The 12,850-nt window shown below is 36.6% G+C and overlaps 1 protein-coding gene across 1 annotated transcript in view; it reads left to right on the top strand.

Moving 5' to 3' along the window:
* LOC124165887 overlaps positions 1 to 12,286 on the top strand; it is a 174,538-nt gene extending 162,252 nt beyond the window's left edge. Inside the window, exons 2-4 of the mRNA XM_046543430.1 lie at positions 260 to 370; positions 8,477 to 8,614; positions 9,177 to 12,286. Coding sequence (XP_046399386.1) covers positions 260 to 370; positions 8,477 to 8,614; positions 9,177 to 9,493 — 566 coding nt within the window. The 3' untranslated portion in view covers positions 9,494 to 12,286. The remainder of the gene's footprint in view (positions 1 to 259; positions 371 to 8,476; positions 8,615 to 9,176) is intronic.
* Positions 12,287 to 12,850: the final 564 nt, after the last annotated feature.

Raw genomic sequence — 12,850 nt, 5'->3', positions numbered from 1 at the left:
TTTATTTACAATATATTCATATTTTTTGTAATATAACTGCAAAATAATAATTTTACATTGAGTCTGAGATAAGTTATCATATACTTGTGGAAGAAATTAGCATGATTAAATAATGAAATGGGCGGTGATAGAGTATTAAACGGCGAATTTTTAATGACGAATCACTACTTAATCTCATTTCTCGTCTATAGTCTCAGGTATTCTCTTTTTTTTCTTTTGTACCAGAACTAAGTTTCATTTCATTCTCATTTTTCCTCAGATGAGGAGCGGCAAACGCTTCGGGAGATGGGCTTTATGGAGCCCCATTGCACCAACTACTTGTCCCCGGAGGCTGGGAGGACGGAGGAGGCGAGGACCGACTGGCAGCACAGTAAGTAAACAACCCTCAAAGGATTGAAACCTTTAAAGTAAGAATTGGTAGAGGGTTGATAGCTATTAGCCCTTCGGTAAAAACGAGTAGGTACCCATCATTTGCGTCATGTGAATTGGTATTAATAAGTTGGTGCATATACAAATTAAATACAAAATATTATTAAATACTCACCTATGAACTGATCTTCCATTAAATGATTTTTCATGGCAACCAAACGCACATCAATGACGAACCATTTCAATGGTACGCAAGTTTCGGAACACAGTACATTGTTATCACTGAGACGCTCAAGGTATCGAGAAATGTCTCCCTCTTCTAATCCTTACTCTAAGCACGACAGGCACTCTCACTCCCATTCCATCAACACGAAACTGCATCACCTGACTCCTCTCCAACCTCAAATACAACTTTCCCACAATTATATCCTCTCGAAGCTCCCTCTCCATTTCTCTGATAAAGAAAACCCATGGGCATGGTACAAATATTATTGGTAAAAAATTTCCCACCAAATGCAAAATCAACAATTATTCTCTTGAACGACATTGGACTACTTATAGCTCAGTATGCTATTTTATCCAAATAACACAACATAGGATTTTCCAGTCGCCATCTAGATGTTTTGCCACCCACCACGCATATGAGTGGGTTTACAAAAGTCGCCATCGCGCCGTTAAAAGGCACAGTGATCAGGATTCCAAGACGAAAAAATCAGGGCTTCTGAAAATATAAGGGATGTTAACAATATTTTATATTCATGACAGTGTGATCTATCAAAGTTAATACTTTTCAATGCTATTCCTTGCGATTAAATGGCAAATATAGAATAAAAACGGATCGTTTTCACCTCATCACCGCTCTGAGGTCATTTTTGAAAACCAATTAAAATGCTTCCAATGTGGCAACAGAAATTAAACTTTAATTGGACGGACTGGTCCTAGTGAGAGTATTCTAAGGTCACGTGCATGAGAAAGGCTAACATGGAAATAAATGCGTTTTTTTTGTCAATGAGGAAATGTAAGATATACTGACATAAATACAAATAATACGCCCTAACGATTATCATGCTTGATATTTCTCATTGCCCACAACTCCATTATTTCTAGGATTCAATGTATTGAAATGAATTTGGGTTAATCTTTTGTTTTTAAATATACTTTCATCAAACAAACTTAATCCACGAACCACAGTATTCCCGACATTTGACTTGAACTGAAATGTCGCATCACAAATTTCCCGAACTATAGATTCAAATTTTTCATTTTACTGCACTGCTGATATCACGAACGCGACTTCGTCAATACGTGATCTTTCCAGCCCTGGGGCAACGAAGTTCCAAGATTGACAAATTCCATTAACGCCTTCCAATTTTGCAACGCTTCCCGGCACACTTATATGTAATGAAGGTAGGCTGCATTCACGGGACTATATGGATTTGTAGTGAATAGCAGTGAGGTACCTTGGTTGAGAGACCATAACATCGCAGTTTCCTGATAAATGAAGTCTTACACATTTAGAATTAGCCCGCCTGCATAGAATCAATTAAATAATTGCAAATCTTACACAATTATAATTGAATTCAAGTTCGAATTTTCAATCGTGAAGAGATTTTTGGGTTCAGATATGACTTCCAAGAGCAACCCCAAATCCAGCAATATTAATGACTGACGATTGAAATGGACAATAATTGAAAATAATTAAGATATATTAAAACTTTTAGCTACCAATTGATTTAATTTTAGAAAATATTGAAAGCCCTATCGGTGGCTGCTATCGGCATAACTGAGTTGCTGCAAATTTTCCTCGAAGTTAAGCAATATAATTACTATGACGTTACTTAAAAACAGGCTATTTGTCATTTTCAAAGGTTTAAATGTCTATAGAATCTTTGAGTGATCTTTAACTCAATATTGGGACATGCAGGAAAAAAACTGTCCAAGAATCAGAGAATACGTGTAGAATTTCTTCGGAAGTTCTTCAATTAATCTTTCTCCATCTGTTACTGAAGAAATGTTACATATAAATTTCTTAAAGAATATCTAAAACAGAAGTACTTGTCACATGAAAATCGAAAAAGCAGTTAAATTATGGACAAATACGCATCTTTTTGTGCTATTGATTTTTTTTTATATTTCGAACCTTTGAATCAGGTAAATAATACATCTAGCATAACGAGCTACTTGGACTAAGTGGAACTGTCTCATGTTTGCCATTCAAAAACAAGAGAAATTGATTTCGATAAAAAAACTTAAATTTCCGTAGTTTTAAACATGTAAGGATATTGATTCTGCAATTATTTTGAACTAGGTGACTATTTAAAGATAACTGAGCACTAATGTTTAGAATGGACTCAAATTCGTCTATAACGTTATAATCGATAGCAACAAGCAATAACTTTTAATTTATTCATTCAATTGCTAGCTTATATAAGTTTCCGAAAGAAATATATTAATTATCATTAATTAAATCATATCAATATCTCAAAAAGGCATATATAACGTGAATCGTTAGTCTAATTCTTAGGAATTCTTAATTTGGAATTAAATAGATTTAAGTATGGAAATGCAATGAATTATTCGTGAATTTGCGGCGGTTCAAGTGAGTTTCTGAATTTCAACTCCAGCACTATCTTCTGTAATTCATAAAGCATCCAGAAGGAAAAGGGCGGCTGGCGCCAGATGAAAGGGAATTTTTAAAATACCAGCGAGAGACCATGAACATGTACATTCCTTGAGGATATGCTGTCTATTTCCCGGGCCAGCGGCGTAAATTTTTAATTTTTCGATAGCTTCACCCGCGAGAGAACCTTCCTCCCTCTGATTTTAAAATTCCTTGTCCAATCCCCTAAACTTCCCCACACTCCATCTCCAGTTCCACACACTCGCACGTTGCAGGGGGGAAATAAAATGGTTCGCAGTCTTTCGTCGTCACTGCGTCCCGAGATTTCCAGGGCCGCTCAATTCACCCTCGACCAACCCCTGAATATTGGATGAAAGAGCATCCTTACCCTATTACGGTCAAATCTGCGAAACGGATCCTCGGAACCCGTTCAAGGAGCCAGGGGGCGGTTGGTTTATTTTAGGCACGTGGCTCGCCTTTTCTCCCTCCTTGGAAGTACGGGCGTCTCTCAATCCTACCGATGGAGGGCAGGCATACGAATTTATTCTTCCCTCTCGCTTTCCTCCATTTCCACCCCGAGTCCCTCCAAATGGTCAGCGAGAATTCAAGATGAGAAGGGAAAGGAGTCCAGTATCAATCTTGCGAGGATGTAGCGAGCGAGTCAGCCTGCAAATTGCTAAACGAGCTCGCTGCCTTGCTGCGTGGGGTAAATGTTTTTTTCCCTTACGCGGAATCCTAGCTTGCGCTGGTTTATTGATAAAGATTACGAATTAAGTTTCACCGGCTTAACACAAGAATTACTAAACCCTTCTGTCCACCAGGCATCAGTATAAATTTCTTGTGCCTGATCAGTAAACTTGAATTCTTTTATCAGCCATAACGTCCATTAAAATGTACATGACCTTTAGAGAATTTTAACCTCTCAGTGTCCATATTATTCCTATCCATAATTATGGAAAAAGACCACAAAATTAATTTCACAAAAAATAGCCTAACTTTTTGGCGTAACCACACAAGAATTAAGGTTAAATGGAAAAATATTAGTTTTCATCAACATTGAGAAAAATTAACCCGACTGAAAGGGTTCAGTTACGATGAAGAAACATTTTATTTTCGTTCTTTTTTAAAAGTAATTAGAGATTTGCATTTTATCGAAGGCTTTAAAGTTCATATTGAGCGTACTGTGTCACATTTGGGCCTAATGTGGCTGTGTAAATTCAAAATATTTTGTAATTTTTCAATTTTTCCCCTCCTCTCCACGATCGATCAAAAATCTCAGAGAGACGCAATACTACCAATAATAGATGAATTTAAAATTATAAAGCGCCCCATGATATGAATAGAGAAGATGGCTGAAATAAGATACGGTCTCATAAGTGTTTGAATCGAATCGCAGAATTTGAATTTTCCTTTAAGCCACCATCAACTGGATTCAGTTCATTTGAGATCTCTCCACCTGAGCGAATTTACTGTCACATAGTATTACCTAATGGGAATACGAGACTTATATTTGCCATTTTTTGGAAACAGTGGGCTAAATCACGCATGAAATTGCAATGCCACTTCCGAAATCACAAAGATTACCCAGAGACAACCACCCTGACACCCAATCATTTCGCGAGTCCTAACATTAACCCTAGCGAGAATACATGTGCACTAACCCCTCAACACTTCTCATAAATGGGAAATTAATACATGCAGAAGGATGTCATTGCATTAAAAAGAAAAAAAACTGAAAATACGTTAATCAGTTTAAACCTTCGCCATATTAATGCTTTTAGCAAATATATTTGTCATAGTTTCTCTCAGTCACTACGATCATATTATTTACATAATTTGAAGACGATATCGTAGGGGGCTGTAATCGTTTGAATATCCTCACCATCATTTCTTGAAGACCCTAATTTAAAAAAAACATTTTGTTTCTTCATAGCCTTTTAATTTACAAAAAAACTACTCGTTTTAAGTTGTAAAAAAATCACAAAAAATGCGAAAAATATTCACCTTACTTTATAGTAGTTACTTTCCCGTCACGATTATTTTTTATATCTTCACATATTATCTTGTACAGATATCATCAGTACATCTTAAACTACATCAGTATACTTTCATACTAATTCGGCAGTGTCTCAGAAGCAAGGGCGAAGATTTAAGATCATAAAAACTGTTTCCATCCCAGGTCTTCAAAGGAACAGAAATAGTTTCAAAAAAGCCCATTTCTTCTCTTTGAATGAGAAATCGTCCCACAAAGGTGTTCGAAAGGTAAAATTTTAGGCCCAGATAAATTTTGCAGTTTAGCTGGTGCTATTGACGAGGTTACATAAAGGATATTCCTTATCAGCAGAAGAGAAAGGTAGAGGATAAACAGCAGTCTAGTTTAGGGCAGCTTTGTTAAACTTCGTGCATGAATAGATGTGGGTGGTCAGATGTTTAATGCTAAGTGTAATGGGCTCCCTTCAGCAGTATCTTTTTACACCTACTATCCAGTCACGTAACAGTAAACTATTTTGGACAGCTCTTTTCTGAATTTGACTACTGACTAATTTACAGAGCATATTTACCTAATAAACAATGAAGTTTAAGAATAAGGCTTACAATAGATGAATTTTGCTGTGGGGTATAAATAACTGGTCTGAAAAGCATGGCATAAAAATGGCATAAAAACATGCATCAATTTTAGTTACAATTTCTATCTCGATAAGTTATTGTATCACTACCAGACACATACCTAATTAATTAAGAAACAAGTTAATTAATACCTAATTAATTAACAATTACCTCTTTAACACATCTGGACTAAATAATTAATTTAGATAGCTCTTCACTTCCACAACTGAACCAAGGAAACTAGTATAAGCTACAGTCACATTACTTAATCAAATATGGCGATATTTTACTGGCTTTTACGCAACGACTCTTGTTCCCAATCAAGTGAATCTTTTCGGCGACCGACCACGCGTGTCAAACAAACTTTAAGACATCTCAAAGGTTTGGGAGTTCTCATTAACACTCATGTTCTCATGCATAAACAACTCTCTCAAATATGACCAGAAACATTTTTTTTTTAAAGGTCCATATATATTTTTGAAGTCTATACCTGGCGTAAATATGCAACAGATCAAAAATAGGCCACAAAATTGAATCATCAAATCTAAAGAATATTTATTAACCCCCCAGTGAACGAAGCTGTCCCGTATCGTCATCAGCAATTGTTTTTGAATTATTCAACTATCTAAAATTAACACTATGTATTTGTCAATTATTGTGCTCAGTTAATGCTTATTCTTACAGGAAATAAAAACTTTAATGCCAATATAACGAATTTTACTTTCATTAAACATTTGTTTTGGCCTACCTGGAGATTCACCTATATTTCCAAGGCTATTTCACAGAGAACACCCATGGCTCACGTGCATGTAAATAGATCGTATAAAAATAGTGAATATCATCGCAGAAATATAGCACTAAACCATAATTTGGAGAGCTTTCTGCTTGTTTTAGGCCCTCCCGTATAATAATCAAAGATGGTGTAATCATGGTAGAAATACCTCATCATTGATGGAAAACGCACGAGAAAATGCAAAAATTTCTATGCACGAATCTCTCACTAAATTACAGAGGATGTTTCACCGGGGAACATACGGTAGCCTGAAAACCGAGCCCAGTATATTAAAAGGCTTGGCAAACCTGGGCGCAAGAAATATTAATACAGGCTGCGAAGCGCAGTTGGAAGTTGGCTGTGGATTTGCTCGCGTTTGAGGGAGAAATTTATGATGCATGCATTAAAATACACGAGGGATGGGATCGGACTAGCCTCGCTCAGCGATAACACGCCCGTGTATTGGGGGAAACCGAGTCAACTGCAGTGAATTACTTCTATCTCAGCAGATTGTGCTCGTGAGGTTTTAGTTGGAAGCTGTAATTCTTGTCATCATAATCCATTCTCTCATACTCAATTAATCCATTAGTTAGGCCGAAGTAACTTTTGGTTATCATGATAAAAATTTTCCCATGCACGTAACCGGCTAATATTTTGCGAAATTGAGGTAATAAATCTGCTATATGTTATTAATGAAATAGCATGCATGATTGCAAATAACTATTTACAATGCTTATTTTATCCAGTATGCTTTCTGCTACCATGATATATTAAATCTGAATAAGTAAGGTAAATATTAAGTGTCTGCCTACTCCCCAGTTGCATACAAGAAAAAAATTTGTAATTTAGAAAGATAACAAAAGGCATGAATATTTGGTCAAATACGTCCTTTTGTCAAATTGGAAAATTTGGTCAAAAGCCTCCCGAAAGATAGGACTACAAGGTGCTAAAATATAAGTTAATCAATATTAGCTCCCTAAGATTCTATACCCAAAGGAGAGCATTCATATTGAAACGGATGACTTCAAGGACGTGGAAGGGATATAAATCTACAGCTTCCTAACAAACTAAACGAGAATATTTTTTATGCAGAACTACATTCAGCACACAAAAATTCAAAAGATGCCTTATATTATAAATTCCATGAATTAATAAACAGCAATCAATGAAAAAATATATAACGTATTATGAGTCAGGCTACAAATGCGATTTTCCTACCACTCCACTGATTTTTTAAGCTCTCTATACAAAGCTCTCCCTCTTAACATTGATTTGACATGAGAAGTAATACTTATACAACTACTAGAATCTAGGTAAGACTTAAAAATACTTATTGATTACCTTTTAAATTTAAAACTCTTATGGTATTCTCGCTAGGAGTGATAAATAAATAAAACCAATACCACCTATGATACAGTGTTTCAAGGAAATATGGTCACAATTACTCTGTGTTAATGTGCTATGTTAACCACAGTTAACATTGGCATGGCCAGAGAGAGAGTGGGTTGTGGGATGTATTTAACAAATAGTTTTTGCTCTGCAAAGGGAGCCCGTTTATGAAGGTAAATAAAATTGATATTATTTATTAAATATCCGCGACGTTTTTCATAAATTTAGATGCAATTTTCATTTTTGCCCAGATCGAGGTCTGTTAAAATAAGATGCAGATCGAAAAAAATAATGAGGTTCTGAGAATTTTTAATCATATACATTGAATACGTAGTCGGAGCATGACGTCGTACAAGTGGAGAAGGTGTGTGCATATGAATTGCGGCAGATCTCAACAGTGCTTCGATCTGAGCAAAAAATGAAATTGAGTTGCTGGTAGTTTTCAGCGCCACCACTTAAAGATCAAATTACACGAGACACCGCAATAACATCACCGGCCGTCTGCACTTGAGCGTAGAAAAGCTGCTTTTGAGGTGATTATATATCTATGATTAAAACACAATACCCCTGACAACGCTAATGAAAAAATATCGCCAGATAAAGTGTTAAGATTACTATGAGAATAAAAAAATATCGTGACACTAAAGTTTTTACCTGTAACTTTTCCTTGAACTCAAAATAAATAACTCTTACTCAATCACTATTTCCTCTTTTCACAGGGATGCAGAATTTATCCATCTCCTGTGCTTTGGTCTGTCTCATCATACTCGGATCCTCTGCCCTGGTGGGAGCGTTTGGGGTATTACAGCATCAAATCAGCGCGGTCCTCGTAACCGGAGTTATGTACCTGTTGGCGGGTAAGAAGTTTTTATTTATAAATCCTTCAAATTCTTTTATTTCTATGACCAAGTTTCTGTTGACTTTGCAAGGATATTTTCTTGCAAAGGACCGGGTACACCTTAAAAATTGTCGATAATGCAAGGAATTGAAAAAAGATTTTTGGTTTCTGTGCCTGGAATCATCCTGAAAAATACATACCAAAACAAACATCGAATTTGGTGTCTCCCATGCGTTCTACAATATTGTCAAACGCCCAATGCTTATGCTAGAATCAAGTGCGTACCCAGGATTAAAACTAGGGGGGGAGGGGGAAGCAATGGTTTTTCAAGTTATAGGTAAGATTTAAGCATGGAAAAAGTGAATGAAACCAACATTTTAAGGAAACTGTAACAGCTCTTTATTAGTTTTTAAAATTATTCGCTTGAAAAAATATTATTTTCCTTAAAGACATTTGCGATTTTTGCCTCTAGGGGAGGCAGCTGCCCCCTTCTGCCCCTCGTTGGGTACGCCCATGGCTAGAGCGATGTCTCCTATTCTTTGCCGAGATCATTTGGTGACCCTATTCTTCTCGCATTGCAGCCACATTCGCCACCTTCACCCTGGCCATCATGCACTTCAAACGACGCTCCAAGAAAGGCGAATGCGTGGTTCCGGTGGTCACCGCGGGCAGCGGCGTGGACGGAGGCGGGGCCGGCGGCCCAGCGGGAGCCTCGGTGGCGGCCGCCGCAGCGGCGGACACGGCGCCCGCCGAGTACGCGGCGGCCCGCGTCTTCTCGACCGGCTGGAGCCTGGACCTTGGCTGGGCGGGCGTGGTTCTGTGCGTCCTGGCCAGCGCCCTCTGGATCCTGCTCTCCAAGATCATGCGCTACAGCCCGCTCTCGTTCCCCGCCTCGTAGCACGCGGCCCCCGCCGCCTCTGGGAACTCCCGACAGCGGAGGCCCACGCGCTCGCGATGGCCCGCCAAAGACTCGGCCGTCGCGCCAGCGCCATACTCGCCAGACCTCTGACGAGGCGAGTGCCATGGCGGCGGGTTGTAGAACCACGTGAAAAACATTCCGAGAGAACAATGAACCTTATTCAAACGTTATTTAAGTGGCTATAGTTCGAGAACATTCTAAAACCCTGGACATTGGCTAAATTGTATACAGTATTGGACCTCAAGTACTTAAGCCTGGGACCGAGCGATTTCTGGATTTTAGAATTATCTGGATCATCGGGAAGAGATATTGAGTAATGCTAATTCAAACCATCATGCACGATAAGGCCGTAGTGAGCAGGGAGGTCTTGCAGTTCAGTCCCCTCCTCAGTAATGCTTGAAAGAAAGTCTCCAGCATACCTTCTACGATTGAGCTTCCTCTGAAGTGTATTCCCTCCCCATGTAAAGCACTCATGAAAAATTTGTCTGGTTACGGCATTTATGTATTACATGATACTAATAATGAGGAAGCTAACAAAATATTTTTCCATATTGAGGTAAAATATCACCGTCTATTGATTATAACTGAATATCATCAATCCGGCAAAGATATTTTCTAAAAGCTACGTTGGGATATACACATATACATATATATGTTTATAGCCCACGAATGTGAATACATGCATTTTGTAAATGGATATTAGGAGAAGGACAAGAAGTAAAAACAAAAATAAACAGGTATTATTATTATTAAAAGAAGAATCAAAGTTTTTAGCTTCACTTTAAATTCTTTCACCTTGCCTTGTGAACACCTCATGAAAGATCATTTACTGCTTTAAGCATTGCTGATTTTAGATCTCTTAGAATCCAGAATTTTTATGCTGGATCCCATACTGTATACATATTTAGTGAAGAAGGGAGACAGTTATACATGTGCTACAAGGAACAAAACAAATTTTATTTGAAGGACCGAATATATCAGAGATGTCTTACTGTCATCGATCGATAAAGGTGGCTGTGCAAAACATTCGCCGATCTTCTTTTTGTTATGATGTAATTTTTCTGTGAGAGATGAAAAAAAATTTTGAGTCGATCAGTGCTGCAGAAAAACTTGGTGACAGACTGAGTGCTCTTTTCTTCCTTATAAACACTCAGAGAAGTGAAATGAAAAAAAACTGGTGGCTCTGAGGAATATACCCATGACTTGCGAGTGAATGGAACTAACGATAAATTATTACTACCAAAGCTGATGACTCGTGAGAATGAAGAAATATTCATTTCATTGTGAAATCAGTGTCATCCTTCAAGTTTTGGAAACATTCTCACTGGCTCTAGTCAGTGAGAACATTTAATGTTCTTCCATAGCATAATTATAAACATCTGGCCTTTGCTTTTAGTCAATTGACTCTTGGAGGGCTTTGCTGATACCTCTTTGCCAAAACGAACTGCCTAAAACAATTACGAAGACTATTTTTAGATATAGAGAATTTTAATATGAAATTGTAAAATAGGATGGCCAAATATTTCGAAATTAGTATGAAGCATTTTCATGACGTCCCGATTAATGATATGAAAGAATTTCTCTCGTTCAATAATTCCTTGGATGCCTGAAAGAAATCATCTGCAGAGCTTGTTTTGAAAGCATAGATCATATAGCAAGTAGCTCATATTTTATTGCATTAAATTCAGACTTCAATGAAATAAATTATTAAGTATTGATTTTGGAACATACCATAGCTTTATAGCAGTAAAATATATACTCAGTTATAAATAGATATTCCCTCTAAGTGGAATCAATGCCAAAAAAAAACTTCAATTTCTAATTCTGTAGAAATATCCCTTATTTCCTGAGGTATTTCTCATATCTGGTTAATTTCCCATAAACCAGTTATTTCCAACTTTTATGGTGAGAAGAAAACTAAGTTTTTAACCTTGCTTCTTCCTAATAGTGTAAGCACTCACTAATTCATACGTATTTACATATTTTAAAAGTAACCATTTACATAAAATACATCCTCATATATTTCCATCTGATAATACACAATTTTATAACATATTAGATGAAAGCTCATGGGTTAAATATTAATAATTCATTATTGATTTCTATATGCTACTAAAATATAAGCATGATAAAAAATGTATGATTTTGCATTCTATCATATTTTATATTCAAATAGCTACATTTGAGCTTACTGGTAGTCTGGGCTTGTGTATCAGGTTGCATATCAAAAATCAATGCATATGGAATTATGCAAATGTTTAAAACATTTGGGTGGCATCTTTCCGATGTTTAGGAATCAATTATTTTTAAATATCTTTAGATATCTCTCCTTGAGTTCAATCCGTGAATTTCTCAAACCTGACTATTCCTAGATGGAATAATTTATGGCCAAGATAATCCAGAAAATTATTCTGAAGATCAAATACATATATCATTACGGGAATCAAAGCATAATCATACAATAAGGAACTTAAGGGGAAATAAAGATAAAAATTCATGCTCTAATGCACCAAGCATGAGAAAACTGATAAATAATGGACCAATAAAAATTGCAGACTACCTAAGATATGAAATTATTTTCAATACATGCACATCAGTTTCACATTGATTTCCTCTCCTAACACCTCAAATCATATCATACTCTTTATGAATAAAAACACCAGTGTAACAGAACATTTTGTGATAGCATGATTGGATCCCCATATCTTCATGATATTTTCAGCACAAGCCATGTAAATATAAAGGAAAAATAAATATTTATTTCAAATTTAATGTTGCAAACCTGCTTTGCACTGACCTTAAAAAAATCCATTCCCATTTAATTACTCAGGGGCAGATTTTACAGTGCATGAGAAGTGGAGATCATGGAGAATATGGCTTGAGTGTATCGGATAAGTATAAATAACTTTGAAAAAACATAAAATTCCATGGTAAGTTATAAATTGCAACCCGTGAGTTGTGTTTTTTTTAGTACTTACATATTCCTTATCATCAACCATTTAGGATATTATAATTGCTTACATATATACATATAAATATATGGGCCATCTAAAAATGGGCTTACTTAAAGCTTATTCAACTCAATAATAATAGCTTGGATCAGGGGTGCAGCAATGGAGGGTTATGGGGGGATAAAAATCCCCCAGAACTCAGAGAAAATATTTTATAAAAATATTTTAATGTGAAAAATTTTGTAATTAGTAAGTATTTGGGGGACAGATGACTCACATCAAACTTTTCACAGAGCTGAAAAACTCACCATTTTGAACCATTTATCTTAAAAATTTTCTGGGGGAGGGCTCCCGCACCTCCACCTCACCCTAGTGGGTATTCCAA

Source organism: Ischnura elegans, chromosome 1 (genome assembly GCF_921293095.1).
Source record: "Ischnura elegans chromosome 1, ioIscEleg1.1, whole genome shotgun sequence".
NCBI classification, from domain to species: domain Eukaryota; kingdom Metazoa; phylum Arthropoda; class Insecta; order Odonata; family Coenagrionidae; genus Ischnura; species Ischnura elegans.
This window is presented reverse-complemented; position numbering and strand designations above follow the sequence as displayed.